General features: G+C 38.0%; 1 protein-coding gene across 5 annotated transcripts in view; it reads right to left on the reverse strand.

Annotated features, from left to right (window-relative positions):
* Positions 1 to 2,043: 2,043 nt before the first annotated feature.
* The window catches only part of CCDC141 (coiled-coil domain containing 141), a 203,593-nt gene continuing 183,594 nt past the window's right edge, over positions 2,044 to 22,042 (reverse strand). For 4 of the 5 annotated variants that reach the window (XM_086719054.1, XM_086719053.1, XM_086719052.1 and 1 more), the window contains 3 exons: positions 18,971 to 19,087; positions 4,839 to 5,692; positions 2,044 to 2,666 (listed from right to left, as the gene is read on the reverse strand). In XM_086719054.1, the coding sequence (XP_086575180.1) occupies positions 2,399 to 2,666; positions 4,839 to 5,692; positions 18,971 to 19,087 (1,239 nt within the window). In that variant the 3' untranslated portion in view covers positions 2,044 to 2,398. The remainder of the gene's footprint in view (positions 2,667 to 4,838; positions 5,693 to 18,970; positions 19,088 to 22,042) is intronic. The other variant, XM_086719051.1, reaches the window with a different exon arrangement.

The following is a 22,042-nucleotide window of genomic DNA, read 5'->3' on the forward strand; positions in this document are numbered from 1 at the left end:
ACATCATGGATATACAATCCTCAAAGGATTAGCCTTTAAGTGGCATGCAACAGGTAAAGCAAATCAGCTATTTCCATGCCCTAATAACCTTAAGCCACAAATTTCATCAAGATGACAAAGTGGGAAGGGAGATCTTACTGAATTAACAGGAAAGAGACATAGAGTGGGAGAAGAATTTGTTACCTGGTCCTGACCACCCTCTTTGGACATGAATAGATTTTACTATTTAGCTTCAACATGGGAGCAGCAGTTAGGCAAGAATGAAAAATATGTGAAACTGGACCAAAGATTCCCTAGGATGTTATATATAAGCTTTTAATAGATTTCTGTCAAAATTTGGAAGAAAATTAAGTGATTTAATTTTTTAATTAAATTGAATACATAGGAAAAATATGTCAGCTTTACACAACCACACATTTCATGTCTTCAGATAACCTTCGGTAACTTTTTAATATTAACTTGAATATATTACATTTAAATATTATTATTGTAGACAGTCTTGCAGCAACATAATTAATTCCTTCTCTTCATTAAAATATGTAATAAATTATTCTTTCAACCAATGATTTTACCCTACCATGACAAGACTATGTTTAAAATTTAAAAACAAATGCCTCTCTCATTCATGTTTATTTTTAAAAGGAACCAGAAAAAGACCCTCTTTTCTGAATGATATATTTCAGAAATGTATAGAGCATTCTTCAGTATTACAGTGATAATTAGAAGGATAGAATTCACCTTATGTTGTCTTATTACACTCTTCTTTTTCCCTTTTATCATACTAAATGCATCCTACTATGGTTAATTTCAAGTCTTTGAATAAGATATAGTCTTACAAAATTAGAAAGGAATTTGACTTCCAATTCATAAACCATCAACATCCCACACGGGAAAGCTTGGAAATCACAGACTAATATTATTCCTTTAATATCCTAAAGAAATAGCATCTGAAAGAGAAGAGTGGGCAGGAGGCAGTGTGATGATAAATTACATCAACCAATATAATTACGTTTAGCCTTCATAGAATGCTTTGCATTTCCAAATGTTTACAAGACATGAAACAAAAATGCTCAATTGCCCAAGAGGTAGATGATGAACCCATTTTCCAAATGGGAAACTGAGGCATTGAGATGTCTATACCACAAGCTGCAAAAATACTCAGTTGAAGAATCAAGATTAGAAGCAGGAAGAGCAGGTTGCTGGTGTATATACATGGCTACCCAAAAGGTGACAGTGACATGACAGGAATTATGTTGGTCCATCTGCAGCCTGTGCTCCATTTTGCTCTATGACATGTACAGCTGATGGAAGTTTGAAACTTCATTTGAAGTTAACAGCACATCTATTCTCCACCGTGAAACCCATGAGATCAGCATGAGGAATGATTATTTATGATGGCCTCCCCAGACTTAGGAAGGAAGGCTAGGTTGAAACTATATAGAGTGTATTTCAATAAATGAGATAAAGACATAAAACAAAATGAAAGGACAGCTTATGCAATAATGAAAACCACAACTTCAATATTTCTACTGTTATTCTACAAAGAGATGTTTATGACCACAATTAAAAACAAGTTATTGGGGGTGTCTTGGTGGCTCAGTCAGTTAAGTGTCTGACTCTTGGTTTCAGTTCAGGTCATCATGTCATGGTTTGTGAGTTCAAGCCCTGTGTCCAGCTCTGCACTGACAGTATGGAGCCTGCTTGGGATTCTCTCTCTTTCTCCACCTCTCTCTCTGCCCCTCCCTGCTCTCCCTCTCTCTCTCTTTAAAAATAAATAAACTTAGGGGCACCTGGGTGGCGCAGTCGGTTAAGCGTCCGACTTCAGCCAGGTCACGATCTCGCGGTCCATGAGTTCGAGCCCCGCGTCAGGCTCTGGGCTGATGGCTCAGAGCCTGGAGCCTGTTTCCGATTCTGTGTCTCCCTCTCTCTCTGCCCCTCCCCCGTTCATGCTCTGTCTCTCTCTGTCCCAAAAATAAATAAAAACGTTGAAAAAAAAATTAAAAAAAAAATAAATAAACTTAAAAAAATTATCAAACAATTGAATTTGAAATTTAACTCACATCTTTCTACTGAAGTGAACCTTAATATACATGCTCTTAAACTGGGAGGGAATAAACATAGTGTATTTTACTGTGCTTTTGTCTTGAACACATATCTCTAGAATACAAAAATGTATGCTTATCCACTGCTAATAATTTACCAACGTCTTCAAATATACTAAAACACTAAAGAAAATGTGATAATTTCACTGAGCAGTGGGATTAGCTGAACAAACAACATGACCAGAATGGGGGTACACTTCATGGAGGATGTTCTGTGGGAGATACAGGAAAATAAACAACCATAGCATTGTTCTTTAGGCTCATGAGAATGACATCCAGGAGTGCTAACCCCACAGTTACTGTGTGAGTACCCAGTACATTAGGGACACACTAATATAGACGACACACAGCGTTATCCAGTTTATTCTTGTGATTGGCGGCCTGTGGTTACCTGTCACGTGGAGGATGACATTGGAAGAGAGAATGCCATTAGAGTTTTGGGCCCGAGCCACATAGAGGCCTGCGTCTGCCTCGCATGCCTTCGGAATGAACACCGAATGTCTTGTCTCCTTGTGTAAAACCTGTAAGTGCCCATCTGCAGACAATTTCTGGCCCTTCTTGTACCTGAAGCAGAGAGTCAGTTTTTAAAGTTAGGATCACTGTATATTCACATCATTTCCAAGATCTAAAAACCATTGCAAACAAACCCATTACCACTGGCAATAGTCTCTAGTATTAGCAGGAACTTTGCAGCTGCCACAAATTCCAATGGGGCTGTTCATCCTTCAAGCAGAGGTTGGCGACTTGTGGCCAGAGAAGTGTGTGATTGAGTCAGACCATGTTTTTAAAAAATTGAATTTTTCAACAACATTTAACAATTGGAATATTGCATATAAAAATCCAGATATCCAACTACTCTTTGAAAAACCCCAGACCATCTGGCCACACAGAGCCACCATTTGCTTATAGCAACAATCACCTAGAGTGTGAAATGGCACACCTCTCTTTGGGCTGTGTCATTCTTTTAGCTGCTATGGAACAGCAGCCTGTGACTTCTGGGAATCTATGTTGGAGCAAGACTCATCCGTCCCATCGTATTCGTGGACCCCACAAGATCCATGTCAGAGTATCAATATGCTGTTTTAGAGAAAGGCACTTATACAGCATTTCCTGATGAAATGAACTCATTTAATTTCTATGAATTAATTTCATTAGAAGAAAATGATTTCTAATTATGAAAGGCATTTATGTAATTGGATTATTACTGTTAATGACATGTTTTGAAAAGTTTCCTGTGAACACAAGCAGCTGCCTCTTTTTAGAAAGCAAATAATTTATTTTGTATATTCTAGATTCTTTTCTATTTATTTACACCCGTGTTCCTTCACCTAAGAAGTGGTGACAAACCTGAGTCATTTTCTGTTCCCATTGCCTAAGTGATAACTTTGCATTTTTATGAGTGTCCTAAGCATGTATGATTCCAAGACTTTGCCAGTTGTTAATTGAGCAAAACTTAATTGTAAATCCAAAAGCAAGGTATCTTTTCACAATATTGCAATAGTTCTTCAAGAAATACTAACTAAGTTATTTGTTGTGTGGACAAAACCAAGAAACACTGCAGACGACATTTTCTTTGGGGTGAACTGATATTTAATAATGAATTAAATATCTTTCAAATTCATAAATATGAAATTCCTCATCTGTCAAAAACATGCAATTGTAAAAACAAAATAAAACAGAAGCACAAACAGCTGCAGTGTAGCATAAGTGCAGTTTCTTTTAATGATCTGAGGAACCAAAGTTTTCCCATAGATTCTTCAGATAACCACCTCACACTTCAAGTATCGTCAATGGGCACACACAGTCATCAGAACTGTTAAGGTCTACTGAAATATTATGATAAGTAAATGTTACCTTACTTATCTTAGTTGATGAGTATGAATTCAGTCTCACCTATTTGTAACTTTGTCCTCAGATAAATCTACTTAAGAACAAAAATTAATTTTGTTTTTCAAAGATAAAAAAATTTCTAAATGTTTAGAAGTAACCCACGTGTTGAGAAAGTGAGAACTACTTTTTAAAACAACAGTGATTCAAACCCTGTATTCTGCAGTTTACTCTCTATTAAAACAAACATGCTAAAAAATAATGATGTCTCCAGAGGGAAATCCTATTGTTTACAGCTCAGTTATTACACCACCTTTCAAAAATGGGTTTATTACCTGTCACCGGGAGCAACTATGAAAGAAATATTTTTATTCCATCTCTCACACTGAAGAAATTTATGGAAAGAAATCTTAGTGAAACAAACAAATATCACAAAAGTGGTGTGTGACTCTGTTGGGAAGAGGGAAAAGATGAAATAGGCAAATGAAGGAAAAGAGAAAAACCCACATTCGTATGTTTTTGAATCGAATATGGGATGTTAGACTAAGAAAATGTCATGCTTTTGTAGACATAAACAAGGGGAAAGAATTTCAACCCATAGTCTTCAGAAATGTGGAATGTTAAACTAATACCAGAAGACAAAAACAAACAAAAAAGAACACAGCTAAGTTGCAGTGCTTTTGGAGTTAGTCAACTATTATTTTATGTGGTTACTTTTCTTTCTAGGGGGTGTTAGCCATGCTGGGACTACAGTCAGAGTTGGGGGCCGGTGTGAGGCTGAATCATGCAGATTTGCAGTGTTGCAGAATATTAATCAGCTGTCCCTAAACCTTTCAGTTAGTGCACACAGAATGATTTGCTCAGTCATTCAATGTGTTTGTTTATGACTTGTCATTGTAAGCTACCCACCATGTCAGTGTAGGCTCTGGAAATCCTGTCACTTCAACTTCCAAAGTCACTGGAGAACCTTCCATGACAGTTACATTAGACTGAAGCCTGGAGAAATTAGGTGCCTGGCCAGCGAGGCTGACCACGGTGTTCTTTGCTGATGTACATTTAATCTCCTCTTGGGGGACCGTTTGCCTTTGATAGGCCTGGCTGGAGCCTGATCGAAACCCAAGGCCTGAGAATGCATCCTGGGAAGCATGCAGCCTGTCTTGGGTTTTAGTGACATTGTTATCAGCATGCACTTTCTCCCATGTTTCTAGCAAAATTCCCTGAGCCTGAGGGTGCTGTTGTAAAGCTCTCTCATGCACTTCACTCAGCATGCTCTCTGGATGTTTAGCACTGATTTTGCAGAAGGCAGTACTTTTTTCCAAAATTCCTTGGGAGGTTAATGGGACTTCAGCTTTGAACTGGGGAGAGGGCCTCTCAAAATGACTTGAAAATGTTTCTCTCTTATCATTGTAAGCATCAGCAAAAGCAGCAGGCGGTGGGATGCCAGATTCCTGGGCCTCCCCTGGACAGCTGGCCCCTGTCTGCATCCTGTAGTTGCTCATGGGAAGGCTGCGGGGAGGGCTAGACCGCCCCTCCACTTCCATGTCAGCAGGGGCAAGGGGGGAATCAGGGCTTTCCGGGAGTGGAGGCAAGGAGATGTCATCAGGTGAGACACACTCATATTCTTCTCCCGAAAGCATGTCTGGAGGCAGGAGATGGCCTTGGACAGCATCCTCTTTGTCAGAGAGCAGCTGTGTCACGTGCTGTGGGAGCTGACCCTCTCCTGTTCCATTGACAGTCAAAATATCTTCTACCTGCGCCTTCTCCTTCAACACAGAAAAGCCAAAGCTTTGAGTTAGTCATTGAGTTTTTTTTCAAGTCACAAATTCAACTTCAGACAGACAACCTAAGAAAAGCTACAGTGAATTAGAGCTCGGGGCCCTGACACAAGCATTACTGAACTTGAAACCATCTGTCTGTTTAAACTGGGCACAGTCCCATCCCATGACTAAGAAATGGGTAAACTGACCTCTAGTCTCTGAATGAAATGTGATAGACCTTATGAAAGAGAGGAGAGAAAGCCCTAGTTTTCATCTCTAATGAAGGGGTTGAATCAGATGAATGTCTTTCAAACCATGATCTGAGGAACCTTCTTCCACTGGCAAATTCTGCTTTGTCTACATTCCATGTGAACACGTAGCTCCTAAACATCAGAGGCTCCCTTGTTAGGTGATCCCTCAGACCCTCCTAAGAATAACCCCTCTTTTTTTCCTTAGGAAAGCCATCCTTTATTATTATTATTGTTATTATTATTATTATTATTATTATTATGGTAAAATATATAACATGAAATTTACCATTTTAACCACTTCTAAGTGCACGGTTCAATGGTATTAAGTACACTCACATTGGTGCAACCATCCATCATCCAGCTCCAGAACTTTTTCATCTTCCCAAACTGAAACTCTTTACCCATTAAACACTGAACTATCCATTCTCCCATCCCCCCAACCACTTCTACTTTCTGTCAGTATGAATTTGACAATTCTAGGCCATATAAAGTCACTTTTAATGACTGGTTTTATTTTCTTAAGTGCCTTATTTTTATTCTCCTGTTGCAAAATATCTACTGAGCACTTATTTCATACTAGGTGCCGTGTTAGGCATTGGTGAGATGAAATGAGTAAAAGTAAATACAGTCTCTGCCCTCAGGGAGATAATAGCCCGGTGGGGGAAGTAGATATTAATGGAACAATCACAGGTTACGGTCCTTCACAAGAGAACACAAGATACAAAAGAGGAGTGCCTGCCACTTATCTTTCCATGCCATGTGGAGGGCAGGTCATGCTAGGAGACTGTGAACAGCAGTACATCACCTCCTGCTTACACTGATCTAGTATTTCTCCCCACTAATCCATGTCCATGTCTGCTTTAAAAAAGAGGCTCAAATATCCATCCTTTCTGGCACAAACTCAAAAGAGCATTGACGCTGAAGGGGATCTCATCTATCTCAGCCTGTTGTTTTATATCTACTTCTTCTTTGCCTTTCCTCTTTTTGGGTGCATTTTTACTTAAAAATTACTGAGATTTTTCCATTGCCACTGCTTGCACATAAGAAAGTTATGTCTTGCCTTGACTTTGTGTTCTTCATTTTAGCTCATTCACTTTATAAATAATTTTTGAGACATAAATGTGTTTTCAGGTTGAAGATTAGAAGTAAAAACAGTGTTCCTTCGACTACCCCAGAGACATGACTTATCCTCAGAGAAAGTATAAGCATAGGTTTGGAGAAAGTGGTTTCCTTCGCCGTTTAGTAGAAGTTTAAACTCTGGGCCTAAAAGCCAGAATTTTTATTTTTATTATTTTTTTAAGTTTATTTATGTATTTTGAGAGAGAGAGAGAGAGAGAGAGAGAGAGAGCATGAGCAGGGGAGGGGCAGAGAGTAGGAGAGAGAGAGAATCCCAAGCAGGCTTCCTGTAGTCAGCACAGAGCGCAATGCAGGGCTCAAATTCACGAACAGTGATATCATGACCTGAGCTGAAATCAAGAGTCAGATGCTTACCCAGCTAAGCCACCTAGGCGCCCCAAAGCCAGAAGTTTTTTAAAGTCCTTCTCATTAAAAAAACCCCAAAACTAAATAAACACATATCCAGTAGGAAATTCCCCTCCTTCTTTTGATTTTCCTACATCGGCTTAGCTCTGCATTTATTTTCCTTTTCATAGGGACTTTGGTCCAACTTCCTGTTCAGTATAGGCAACTTCTCTATGACATTCTGGTAGCCTATGTTTGAACACTTTTCCTGAAAGAGTTTTTTCTTTGAATAGAAGTTTATGCTTTACTTGTGTTAAGAATCTCTTCCTATATTTAGCAAAGATATGCCTTCACTCAGTATCCAACAACGGATCTGAACCGGCCTCCTGGAGCGACAAAGATGTCCAATTTCTCTCTTCTTTTAACTGCTCTTTGACTATTTGGAAAATTGGTCTCGCAGTCTGTCAATCTCTTTCTTCTACTAAAACCTCCAGTCTTCTTCTGCCTTGCCTCTAGAACTTTTATCATCAAGGTCACCTTCTGGGAAGCCCTACTCCTACTAGGCATTTGTTGATTTGAGGGTCATCCATGGCCACGCAACTTCTTAATGCCTTCTTTGGGTAGTGTGTGTCTCTCTAGAGAAGAGTAATGTCTAAGAATTGTCTGAAAATTTGCAACAGGCTTAGGAGAAAAACTTGAATAAAAGTCCAGGCTAGTCTTCTCACTCTTCCCTCCTGCTTGGGGAGGAAATGACTTACTTAACTGCAGGTTTAGACTGAGCATGCTCAGCTCTGACTTTTTGAGGCCTCTCCTGTGGATCTGTCTTCTACCAAATGTGTGTATTCATGTTAGATTTAAACTATGAAAAGCCCCTGTACAGAAAGCTTCTGGTTGTCTAGCTGTGCACCCAAGTGTTTAAGTAGGCAAGTCTATCTAAATCAGAGATAAAGTTTTAGGAAACCCACTAGAAAAGTCCAAGCCATATTCTCTAATCCTGCTTTTACTAGTTATTGATTCCTGACTCCCGTGATTCTCTTTCAGTGGTGTCAAACTCAGAAGGGAATCCAAGAATATTATTTTTTTATTGCCTACAATTCCTAAGGTAGAAAAATACTTTCCACAGCAACTAGCAGATAATTTCTACTGACAATAAGAGAGAATGTTCTGAAATCTTTTCCAGAAACATTTCAACTTATTACTGTTTCCCCTAAATATGTTTATTTCCAGGATTTATTTACTTTCCAGATGGGAACTAATCAATGGAACCAACATCTCCTTGATCTATGTGATATATTTTTATTAAAGTGATTATGTTAGTTCTTTTTGTGTTTTTATAAGAACCATATGTGGCTATTCATACTGAGTTTTTAAAAATTTTTTAAATATTTATTTATTTTTGAGAGAGAGACAGAGAGAGACAGAGCATGAGTGGGGGAGGAGCAGAGAGAGAAGGAGACACAGAATCTGAAGCAGACTCCAGGCTCTGAGCTGTCAGCACAGAGCCAATGCGGGGCTCTAACTCCATGAGATCATGACCTGAGCCGAAGTTGGACATTTAACCGACTGAGCCACCCAGGTGCCCCAATTCATACTGAGTTTTTAATCAGCCAAAATTTTCTACCTCTTCTATTAATGCCATTGATAAAAATGTTGAACACTGCAGAGTTTAGAACAAAGTCAGATGTCTCCCCAAAGCAAGGCAAACTATCTTCCAGGTTGACACTGTTGAACTACGTAACATTCTTGGAACAATTATAATCTAATCAAACTCTTATTCAGTTCACGTACTTACACTTACCTTAAGAAAGAGATCATAAATATGTTTATCAAATGACTTTTGAAGTCAGAATAAATTTGCTTATGACACTAATCTAGAATTATCCATTAAATAGTCATCTCACAAAGCAAAAGCAAAATAAGGTGAATTTAATATAAGTTTTTCTGAGTCAATCCATGTAGGCTCTTGGCATTTTTGCCTTTATTCTCAAAGGCAAATAAGCTTTTCATTTTTAAGTCATTATGGAATTTTACAAAACTTCTTTTATTAATTAATTTCTAAAACTCAAGTATAAATAACATATAGTGTTCTATTAGTTTCAGGTGTACAATAAGTGATTCAACAATTCTATATATTACTCAGTGCTCATCACAATTAAGTGTGCTGCTAATCCCCTTCACCTATTTAAATCTCACTGAGTTACAGTTTTCTGGATCTACCAGTTTCCTTTATGAAAATGTTTTTCTATATACTATTTTTTTTAACATTTCCCCACCATGAAATCATTTTTGCTATTAGTAGAGGGAAAAAAACGTGTGTGTGTGTGTGTGTTTCCAGAAAGGGGTATTTCCAGACAGAGCATATTTGCATCAATTTAATAAGTTCTGGCAGAATGGCTGGGAAGCTGATCTAATTCACCACAACACTGCTCACTCTCAACTTGTTTCTCTTATATCCTTGGCTGCTGTTTGTCTTTTTGTTGATTCCTTTTTCTTCCCCAACCTTCTAATTATATGGATAGTGTGTGATCTTGTCTTAAGTTCTCTAATCTTCTCTTTATACTTTTCCCCTCAAAGATCTCACCCACTTTCATGTCTAATGATCAATTAACTTTTAATTAATCCTAAATCTGTGGCCTCAGTTCTTATATCTGTCACGATTTCTAAACTTTCATTTCCACTGATAGCCATAACCACTTGGATTTACAACCATTGCCATGTAGGCAAACAAAGTGAGTGTTTGGAATAGAGAATATAATAATATTCTACATCCCATGAAGTAAGTGTGTAGCACAAATTCTCAAAGTACACACAGTGGGGAGCCATCTATATGGTAAATTTAAGGGAACATCAGAAGACTTTACCTTTCCAAATAGTCCCACAATACTCTTATCCTGGTATAAATAAGATTTAATGAAGGTAAGTAGGAAGTAGAGAAAGAATGATCTTGAACACAGGACTTCTCTATGAAAGACATTTCTGGGGAAGGCTTTTGGAAGGGGCTTTGGGCAGCCAAGGGTTGAGTTGGTAGCATTGCACACTTGGGGTAGACAAAATAAAAGAGATGAGAACAGAAAGATGGTGAAGAACATTTTGTCCCTTTCCCATTTTTTTCCAAAGCAAATGTCTTAAGAACGCCTTTGCTGCCTACCAGGTGATCAGGATTAGAAGAGGGCACAGGGCTGTCCTCACCCAGTTTGATAAGAGTACTCCACTGATTGTTTGGTATAAAAGTACTTCCATGATGAAAGCAAATTAAAACAACAGTGAGATATCACCTTACACCTTTCAGAATGGCTTGAATAAAAAAGACAAAATATAATAGGTTTTGGTGAAGATGTGGAGAAAAAGGAACCCTCATGCACTGTTGGTGGGAATATAAACTGGTACAGTTACTATGGAAAACAGTATGGAGTTTCCTCAAAAAATTAAAAATAGAAATACCATATGATCCAATAATTCCACTACTGGGTATTTACCCAAAGAAAATAAAAATACTAGTTTGAAAAGATTATACATCCCTATGTTTATTGAAACACCATTATTTTTTAAAAATGTTTATTTATTGGGGGCACCTGGGTGGCTCAGTCAGTTGGGCTTCCGACTTCAGCTCAGGTCATGATCTCACTGCTCGTGAGTTCAGGCCCCGCGTCGGGCTCTGTGCTGACAGCTCAGAGCCTGGAGCCTGCTTCAGATTCTGTCTCCCTCTCTCTCTGCCCCTCCCCTGCTTGTGCTCTGTCTCTCTCTCACAAAATATGAAAAATTAAAAAAAAAAAACTTCAACAAAAAATGTTTATTTATTTATTTTGGGAGATAGAGCATGTGGGGAGTGAAGAGAGGGAAAGAAGGGGAGAGGGAGAGAGAGAGAGAGAGAGAGAGAATATCTCATCCCCAGCAGGCTGGCATTTTCAGTGTGGAGCCTGATGCAGGGCTTAAACTTCCAAACCATGAGATCATGACCTGAGCTGATCAAGAGTTGGATGCTTAACCACCTGAGCCACCCAGGTGCCCCTAAAACATTATTTACAAAAGCCAGGATATGAATGTGTCTGTCAATAGATGAATGGATAAAGAAGATGTGATGATATAGATACAGATACAGATACAGATATAGATAGATATAGATATACACATACACACACATATACACACAATGGAATATTACTCAGTCATAAAAAATGAGATCTTGCTATTGGGACATTTGGACAGACGTACAGGGTATTTATGCTAAGTGAAATAAGTCAGAGAAAGAAAAATACCACAGGACTTTACTTGTATGTGGAATCTGAAAAATAAAACAAATGAATAAACAAACTACAAGCAGAAACAGACTCAAATACTGAGAACAAACTAATGGTTGCCAGAGGGGGATGGACAAAATGGGTGAAAGGGAATGAGAAGTACACACTTCCAGCTAAGTCATGAGGATAAAAGGTACAGCATAGGGAATATGACCAACGGTGTCATAATAGCGCTGCGTGGTGACCGATGGTAGCTACAGCTGTGGTGAGCATAGCATAAGGTATAGACCTGTCAAATAACTATGTTACATACCTGAAACTAATATAACATTGTGTGTCAACTAAACTTGAATTTATAAAAATAATAAATTATAAGGCAAATGATAAAAAGTACTTACAATAGATATTTTTGATGTTGCCACCTGTAATTAAGCAAGCATTAACACTATGTGCCATTTTTTTTTCTTTTTTGCAGTTATGTACTTTATTCAAGCAGGTGAATCCAGACAACTTTCTCCGTGAGGTGAGACAGTATCCATTAACCTGTGGGTCTTATGATCTCTTCCATCTGAGCAACTGTTCTCCCATATTAGTCTGGTTCTAAGACTGTGGGGAAAGTTAAGTAATTGGTTCTTAAATTTTTAAATTGTCATTTCTATGATATGTTATCTCCAAACTAGACTCTGAGATAATGTATGTATATTGAGGGGAACTTTGAAAACATAAATTTGTTTTATATTACTTGCTCTTCTTGGGGTGCAACCACAGAACACCATTGTGCAGTGGGGATTGATGCCTTCACTGCCCGTGTGTCCCTGACTCTGAGTCATACAGGATTGAATTCTTTTACTTCCCTGCAAAAATGAATGATTCTATTTAAGTATGTAGTTTAAATGAGCTCGGTTCAGAGTAGGCTCCCAAATTCCCTGCTTTTGTTGGCAGTATCTTTAACCTATGAGAATTAACTAATATACCTGAGTCTTAAACTGGCAACATCATTTCCTGGCTATGATTTCCTTTGTGGCCCAGGAAAACCCTTAACTTACAGATCTATTTCATAGAATTAAAAGTCCTTATTAATACAAAAAAAAAAAAAGTACTTCCATGCTATTGCTTTATTAATCATCATGTAAACAGATGAAGGGGAAGAGCGAGGGAACAGGTTGGCAGGGGAATCTGCAGTGTCATTACAAAGCAGCTTATTTACACAGAGCCGTTCCTTAGAGCTCACTTTCGGTCTTACGGGAAAAGTTAACGTGTCTGAAATTCAGGAGAATGGCACTGCCTGCCCAATGCCGACACTACTTTCTATGATTCTTGGAGGGCAAAATATTTTATCTCTTTTAGTCTCAGTTTCCTCAACTATAAAATGAGATTTGATCAGATGATTGTTAAATCCCTTGTAACACTTGAATTCTATAACTCTAAATGTGGGCATTGTAAGCCTGCATCCTCTACTGAATAGTTCTGTGGTTTTGGGGGAGTCTCTTAATATTCTGGGTGTCTGTTTAACCTTAGGAGTTTTCAAATATTACTATGGATTTGGCTTTGGTGCTCACCTTGGAGGGAAGACACTATCTCTAATCTGTTAGCAGTGCAATGGGCACTGCATTTACTAAATTGCCTAATTCCACCTGCTGTATTTTGGGGTTCGAAAAATGAGAAGCACTTTATTATCACCAAGAGAAAATCCTGTGATGAGTATATTCTTGTAATAGTCTGGTAGAATTGTTCTCTTTACTTCTTTAAGTTTTTATTTAAATTCCAGTTAGTTAACATATAATGTAATATTAGTTTTAAGTATAAAATGTAATGATTCAACAGTTCCATACAATACCTGGTCCTCATCACAACAAATGCTCTCCTTAATCCCCATTACCTATTAAACTCATTCCCCTCCCCTCTGGTAATCATTAGTTTGTTTGTTCTCTGTAGTTAAGAGTCAGTTTCTTGGTTTGCCTCTCTCTCTCTCTTTTTTTCCTTTGCTCATTTGTTTTGTTCCTTAAATTCCACATGAGTAAAATCATATGGTGTCTGTCTTTCTCTGACTAACTTATTTCACTTAGTATAATACCCTCTTGTTCCATCCATGTCCTTGCAAATGGTATGATTTCATTATTTTTTATGGCTGAATAATATTCCAGTGTGTGTGTGTGTGTGTGTGTGTGTGTGTGTGTGTGTGTGTGTATGGACACACCACATCTTCTTTATCCATTCATCAGTTGATGGACATTTGGGCTGTTTTAATAATTTGGCTATTGTAGGTAATGCTGCTATAAACATTGAGATGCATGTATCCCTTTGAATTAGTATTTTTGTATAGTTTGAGTAAATACTTAGTAGTACAATTGCTGGATTGTAGGGTAGTTCTATTTTTGACTTTCTGAGGAAGCTCCATACTGTTTCCAGAGTTGCTGCACCAGTTTGTATTCCCACCAATAGTGTAAGAGGGTTCCTCTTTCTCCACATCTTCACTAACACAGGTATCTTCTGTTGTGTTTAGCCATTCTGACAGGTGTGAGGTGATATGTCATTATAGTTTTGATTTGTATTTCCCTGATGACTGGTGATGTTGAGCCTCTTTTTATGTGTCTGCTGGCCATTTGTATGCCTTTTGAAAAATGTCTTTTCATGTCTTCTGCCCAATTCTTAACTGGATTATTTGTTTTTGGGGGTGTTGAGTTTGGTAAGTTCTTTATAGATTTTGGATACAAACCCTTCAACAGGTATGTCATTTGCAAATAGCTTCTCCCATTCTGTTGGCTGTCTTTTAGTTTTGTTGATTGTTTCCCTCACTGTGTAGAAGTTTTTTATTTTGATGAAGTCCCAATAGTTTATTTTTGCTTTTTTTACTTGCCTCAGGAGACATGTCTAGAAAGAAGTTGCTATAGCCGATGTCAAAGAGGTTACTGCATATTCTCCCCTAGGATGTTTATGTCTTCATGTATTACATTTCAAATTTATTTTTGTGTATGGTGTAAGAAAGTGGTCTAGTTTCATTCTTCTACATGTTGCTCTCCAGTTTTACCAACACCATTTGTTGAAGAGACTGTATTTTTTCTCACTGGATATTCTTTCCTGCTTTGTTGAAGATTAATTGACTATATACTTGTGGGTTCATTTCTGGGTACTCAGTGCTGTACTATTGACCTGTGTGTCTTTTTTTGTGCCAGTAATGTACTGTTTTGGACCGCTACACTTCGGTAATATAACTTGAAGTCTGGAATTGTGATGCCTCCAGCTTTGCTTTTCTTTTGCAAAGTTGCTTTGACTATTTGGCTATTGTAAAACTTTAACAATATTTATTCTTCCAATCTATGAGCACAGAATATCTTTCCATTTCTTTGTATCATTTTCCATTTCTTTCATCAGTGTTTTATAGTTTTGAGAGTATAGGTCTTTTACCTCTTTAGTAAGGTTTATTCCTAACCAAATTGTTTTTGGTGCAATTGTAAATGGGATTGATTCCTTAATTTCTATTTCTGCTGCTTCATTATTGGTGTATAGAAATGCAGCAGATTTTTGTGTGTTGATTTTGTATCCTACAACTTTACTGAATTCATTATGAATTCTAGTAATTTTTTGGTAGACTCTTTTGGGTTTGCTATATAGAGTACCATGTCATCTGGAAATAGTGAAAGTTTTACTTCTTCCTTGCTGATTTGAATACCTTTCATTTCTTTTTGTTGTATGATTGCTGAGGCTAGGACTTCCAGTACTTGTTAAATAACAGTGGTGAGTGTGGATATCCCTGTTTTGTTCCTTAACTTTTATACTAAATAACAGATGATCTATCACCTTTTAATTTATATTAAAATAAAACCAATTTCTCAATGAAAATAAACTTGATTTTTTATTTAAAACCATCTGTTCATTTAATTTTTCTTCTAAGAAAAATAAATAAAAGCAATAAAATAAATGAATTAAAAGCAAAGCAATAAATTGCTTGCTTTGGTAGCAATAACCTTCACTTTAAGTCTTAATAAATGTGGGTTGGTTGGCAGTGCAGACAAATGTGCAGAATTTAAAAGATAAGAGGAATTTAGTATCTCTTAGAAACTTAGTTAAGAAGATGAGATGCACAGTGGTGCCTGGGTGGCTCAGTCAGTTAAGTGTCTGACTTCGGCTCAGGTCATGATCTTGTGATTTGTGAGTTCAAGCCCTACTTTGGGCTCTGTGCTGACAGCTTAGAGCCGAGAGCCTGTTTCAAATTCTGTATCTCCCTCTCTCTCTGCTCTTCCTCTACTTGTACTGTGTCTGGCTCTCTCAAAAATAAACATTAAACTTTTTTGTTAATAAAAAAAAATGTGATGAGCAAAAATAAATTCAAAATGGATGAAAGACCTAAATGTGAGACAGGAAACCATCAAGATCCTATAGGAGAAAATAAGCAGCAACCTCTTTGACCTGGGTTGCAGAAACTTCTTACTTGACATATCTCTAAAGGCAAGAGAAATAAAAGCAAAAAATGAACTGTTGGGACCTCATCAAGGTAATAAGCTATGGCACAGCAAAGGAAACAATCAACAAAACCAAAAGGCAACTGGTGGAATGGGAGAAGATATTTGCAAATGACATATCCAATAAAGGGTTGTCCAAAATCTATAAAGAACTTACCAAACTCAACACCCAAAATGAATAATCCAGTAGAAATGGGCAGAAGACATGAATAGACACTTTTCCAAAGAAGACAGCCAGATGGCCAACAGACACATGAAAAGATGCTCAACATTGCTCACCATCAGAGACATACAAATCAAAACCACAATGAGATACCTGCTCACACTGGTCAGAGTGGCTAAAATTAACTCAGGAAATAACAGATGTTGGTGAGGATGTGGAGAAAGGGGAACCCTATTGCACTGTTGGTGGGAATGCAAGCTGGTGCAGCCAGTCTGGAAAATAGTGTGGAGGCTCCTCAAAAAATTAAAAATAGAAGTACCTTAAAACACAGCAATTGTACTACTAGGAAGTTATCACAAGGATACAAAAATGCCATTTTGAAGGGGCATGTGTACATGCACCCAATGTTTATAGCAGCACTTTCAACAATAGCCAAATTATGGAAAAGCCCAAATGTCCATTAACTGATGAATGGATTAAGAAAATGTGGTATGTATATATTACATACACACACACACACACACACAATGGAATGTTACTTGGCAATGAAAAAGAATGAAACTTTGCCATTGGAGGATATTTTGCAACTGGAGGATATTTTCCTAAGTGGAATAAGTCACAGAAAGACAGGTATCATATGATTTTGCTCATGTGTGGAATTTGAGAAACTTAATAGATGATCATAGAGGAAGAGAAGGAAAAATAAGATAAAAAAACAGAAAGGGAGGCAAACTATAAATACAGAGAACACACTGAGGGTTGCTGGAGGGGAGATGGGTGGGGGGAAGTGGCTAAATGGGCGCTGGGCATTAAGGAGGGCACTTGTTGGAATGAGCACTGGCTGTCATATGTAAATGATAAATCACTGGATTCTACTCCTAAAGCCAAGAATACACTGTATGTTAACTAATTTGAGAATAAAAGGAAAGAAAGGAAGGAAGAATGAATGAACACTGATGCATTTAGTGTTATTCTTTTTTTATTTCAACCACTTGGTCTCAATTGAGGGTGATTTTGCTCCCCAGGGAACATTTGGCAATGTCCATGGACATTTTTTAGTTGTGACAACTGGGTGGGTGGGGGAGGCGTGCCACTGGCATCTAGTTGATAGAGGCCAGGAATGTTGCTATATATCCTGTAATGCACAGGACAGCTCTCCACAGCAAAGAATTCTCTGGGCCAAAATGTCAACAGTGCTGAGATTGAGAAGACCTGATTTAGACCAATCACAATAACCAAAGATCATTAGACATAAGACTAAGGTTTAACAAAGTAATCAAGGTTTGGCAGCTTTCCTTTGCCTCAGGGTAGAATCAGGGTTTAAGTGCTTCAAGGCCATCCAACAACAAAGTCAGTTTGCATAATGACACTTGCTGCCTGGAGGTTGTATAATTGCACTAGACCTTGACAAAGATTGAACCTATGGAACACGACCTATATAGAAGATCTAAGAATGGTAATGACTTTAAGAAAAGATAAATCTTTTTCCATGAGATAACTACAACAAGTGGGGAGATATTTATTTTAAACTCTCATATCACAAGAAGTATACTTTATTAATTTGGGGACAGTTGAGAATAATGTTGACTCTGTTTGTTCCTTCAGTTCCTTGGGAGAGAGAGGAACATTGGAAGCAAAACTGGCAAAGCAAAAAGACAAGAGCTAATTATAGTCCAGCAGCTATGAATAAAGAGTGAGCAACTTATACCAAAAATTGCATAATGATGTGATTTAAATAGTGCTTTTGAAATCATAAAATATTTGCATTTTGTGAATGTTTGCAGTTTTTGCTACATGCTCAATTTATCTGTAATACATAAATTTTAAAGTAATTTAAACATTTTTGTACTTTAGTATTTATATTTCAGTTGGGTTCTATGTTTTAGTATATGTACATGGAAATATCATCTTAGAGGTAACTTCTGTGGGAACAAGATACAAGCTAATTTTGGGCACCCGGGTGGCTCAGTTGGTTAAGCATCTGACTTCAGCTCAGGTCATGATCTCACAGTGAGTTCCACCCCCGCATCGGGCCCTCTGCTGTTAGCACAGAGCCCACTTCAGATCCTTTGTCTCCTTCTCTCTCTACCTTCCCGTCCCCCAAAATACATACATACATACATACATGCAGTTTTAAAAAAGTTAATTTCAGGTATTATGGTTTTCTAGTGGGTAATGTAAAACAACAAAATCATAGCTTGGTGTGTGACAGAAGTGGTTTGGGGGGCTCTTGGGTGGCTCAGTCTGTTAAGAGTCCGACTCTTGATTTTGGCTCAGGTCATGATCTCACAGTTCATGGGTTTGAGTCCTGCATCGGGCTCCATGCTGACAGTGTGGAGCCTGCTTGGGATTCTCTTTCTCTCCCTCTCTGTCTTCCCCTCCCCCACTCACACTCACACGAGTGTTCTCTCTCAAAATAAATAAATAAACTTAAAAAAGAGTGGTTTGGAGTGACAGTATGGTGACTAAACGGCTATCCCAATACCACTGTGAACTACTATGGTCCCAGTATTCAATAGGAAGTGCTCAGAGGGAAATAACATAGGTGGGAGAAGTACTAAGTAAAGGGTAGAAAGGAGGTACAGGATGAGGGCAATCACATTGAAAGATTTGATTCAGATAGATAAGAAGGCTTTAATTCACTTTTTTTTTTCAATGAAAAGGGATTCTAATCTCAAAATGCAAAACTGAGACTACATGGTTTTCATTACCTTATTTCTTTCTTCATTGAATAGTGTCTGCTTATTTCTTGCTGGTTCTTTTAGCAGGTCAACAAAGTCATCATGGAGATCTTCCAAATTCAGATTCATTTTTAAAATGTCTCCCTGCTGTACAAAGAGATGGTTAGTCAGAGTCTGGGCCAGGAAAGTTGGAGGCACAGTGCTACACAACAACCACTTGGAAGAAAACATAGGCCACTTGCAACCTTTCAGCAAATGTATTCTACAGGAGAGTGACTATGCCCAGCCCAGGATGTGACTTACAAAATTATCTTGTGAAGTTTCCAGCTCCCTTCCTACCTCACTCCTTTGATCAAGTTCATTGCCAGTAAAAACTGGTGGTTCAAAAGCCCAGCAGGAACAAAGTCATTGCTCTAATAGGATGCACCTACAGGGAGCGTTCTCCAGAGGAAAAAAAACATTGTGCATGGCAGTCTAAGCCATTAGGAAAGTCTGGGGGAGTGGTGAGGAGGAAGAAATGTCTGAAGGTTCTGGTGGAGAGCAAAGAGGAAATCCAGAGATTTTACATAAGCAAATATTTGGGAGACTCAGGAGGAGAGGAAGGAGATATCACTGAGTACGTTAAAGAAAAAACAATTGAGAACAAAGGATGCTTCATGTGGATGATGATATTTTGCTCCTGTAGCTCATAGGGCTGTTTTAGTCATGGAAGTATAGGTGTTTGCAAGCTGCTGGGGAACCCCTGTGGGGGCTGAGAAGACTTTGGAAAGGTAAAAGGAGCCTCAGGTACACCACATTTAGGATGATTAATTATACTGCACCAGAACATTCCCTATTCCACCTGAAACATGATCAGGCCCATGGTCAGATGGGCCTTAAAGAAACAGCATGTTCCTCAATGTGCTCAACGTGCTATATGGACTCAGAGAATTTGGGGAGATGCTTACTGGGGAGATTCAACTTTTAGTCTAACTCTAAAACTTAAGCTGGTTTATGCTATTGGTTAAGTTACTCTGCTTTGGTACACACTTGACATCTAATTCCAAAATGGTGGTTGTTGTGGAAAGAATGCTAGAGTTTGAATTGTATCTAATTCCAGAACCTCAACTACTGATGGTGAGGCCCCGGGCAAAGCACTTTTACATTCTTTGAACTTCACCTCTAAAACAAGGAAAACAACATTTGCTTTACTACCATCACAAGATTATTTGCAAATCACTGAAGTAATATATATGAAAAGACTGTAAATCTCAAATTGCTATCCAAATAGAAAGGATTATTATCACTATTTTAGCCTTGATAGGGATTTCTGGGCCTATTTTTAATAACCCCTACAAAAGAGCCATAGCACCAACCTTAAAAACATAAAAACTAGATGTTTATGCTTTCATGCAAACATATGTAAACTGTTAGTAAGCATTCTTTGACAAGCTTTTGTTCAGGTTGTAACTGGTAAGAGCCTTGCTGATGCCCCTGTCTCTTGCCAGAGAGGCTCTTCCTCACTTTTATACCCACCCAAATCACATCTTTTTGAGCTATGTATTGAATGATTCTTCTTCTCTGTATCAATCCTTTGAGTTTTTACTACAAATGCCACAACTCTTTCTGGAGAACAAGCTTCAGGCAAAGAATAGTGTTAAATGTGTGGGACCCTAAGCTGAACAGAGTCATAGGGTTTCTTCAGGTGTAATGGAGTAAATGGTTTGGGGTACTAATGGTAGTTATATGTGATGATCACAGTAGGAAAGAATGGGGGAATCAGAGAGGCAGGGACCCAGACCACGAAGGAACTGTGGAGGAGGCAGCATTTAGGTTTGGCTTTGAGAGATAGTATAATTTAGATAAGCAGAGAGAGAAGGTCATGTACAGGAAGGTTTAGGAGGAGAAAACTCAGAAATGTGGGGTAGCAGACCAGTGAGACAGGAGCCTACGATGAGTATAGAAGCACACTGATTTGGAAAGACAGCCTTGGAATACCGGAAGGCCTTGAGTTTAAACTTTATATAGTAAGCAATGAAGAATTTGTAGTCAAGTGTTTTGAGTGTAAAAATGACATTAGCATTAGGAAGGGTAATCCAGCTGGAGTGTATAATCAGGATGCTCCTGACTAGTGCAAAAGGGAATCCAAGTGATGGGTTGGGAATAAGAAAAAGAGGGTGCAATCCTGATTACAGGGGTGTAACAAGAATGGGAAATGAGGAAGTGAGGAGAGGGAGTGGGTAGAGCTTTCAGAAAGAACGGCCATGAAGGTGAAAGCAGAAAGGAATATCACTTTGAGAGAGTAAATTTTATTAAGTGGACCTCACTTGAAGAAGTACAACAGAAATGGGAGGGATGTTGTAGATAGTAAAGAGCAAAGAGTCAGGGGAAGTAGCAGTTTTCAAGCTGTGTCCTGGAAGTCAAGAGAAGAAACAGATCCTCGGAGGGTTGGATGGAGGTGGGGAGGAAATGATCATTGTTTAAAAAGATAATATAAGACCCATGGCACATTCATACATTATTGATGGCATTAAAATTCTAAAATATTTGTGGAATTTAATTTAACATATGTATATTAGGAACATTAACAATTTTGTACTCATTTACCCAAATCTGCCCTGGAGAGCTTATGTGTAGGTAACAATACAAGAGAAAAAAAAATCTTTTTGCAAGAAGATGTTCACTGCAGTGTTAATTAAATGGTAAAAAAAAAAAAAAAAAAAAAAAAGAAAAAAAGTTGAAAATCTGTTTCTTAAAGAAAAAAGATAATTTGATTGGTCACCCACTCAGTTAAAAGATAAGCAAACTATTCTGAATGGACTGAGTACTCAAATTTATGATGTGGAAATTCATACAGAAAAAAAAAAAAAGGTTGCTAGAAATAGAATTCTGCTCTGAACTGCAAGAGCACCATTATGTCTCCATATCAACAATAATCACAATAACCATGGGTGTCTTCACATTCAATCCTCAGGGTTACTCTGTGATTATGATCCCCTATTTCCTCCATTTTATAGATCAAGAAACTGAGACTCAAAGAGATGAATGAAGTAACTTGCCCCAAATCACAAATCCAGTTATTTGGAGAATTGGGGGGCACCTGGGTGGCGCAGTCGGTTAAGC

The sequence above is a fragment of the Puma concolor genome, chromosome C1 (genome assembly GCF_028749965.1).
Source record: "Puma concolor isolate L17-30 chromosome C1, mPumCon1.1.hap2, whole genome shotgun sequence".
NCBI lineage: Eukaryota > Metazoa > Chordata > Mammalia > Carnivora > Felidae > Puma > Puma concolor.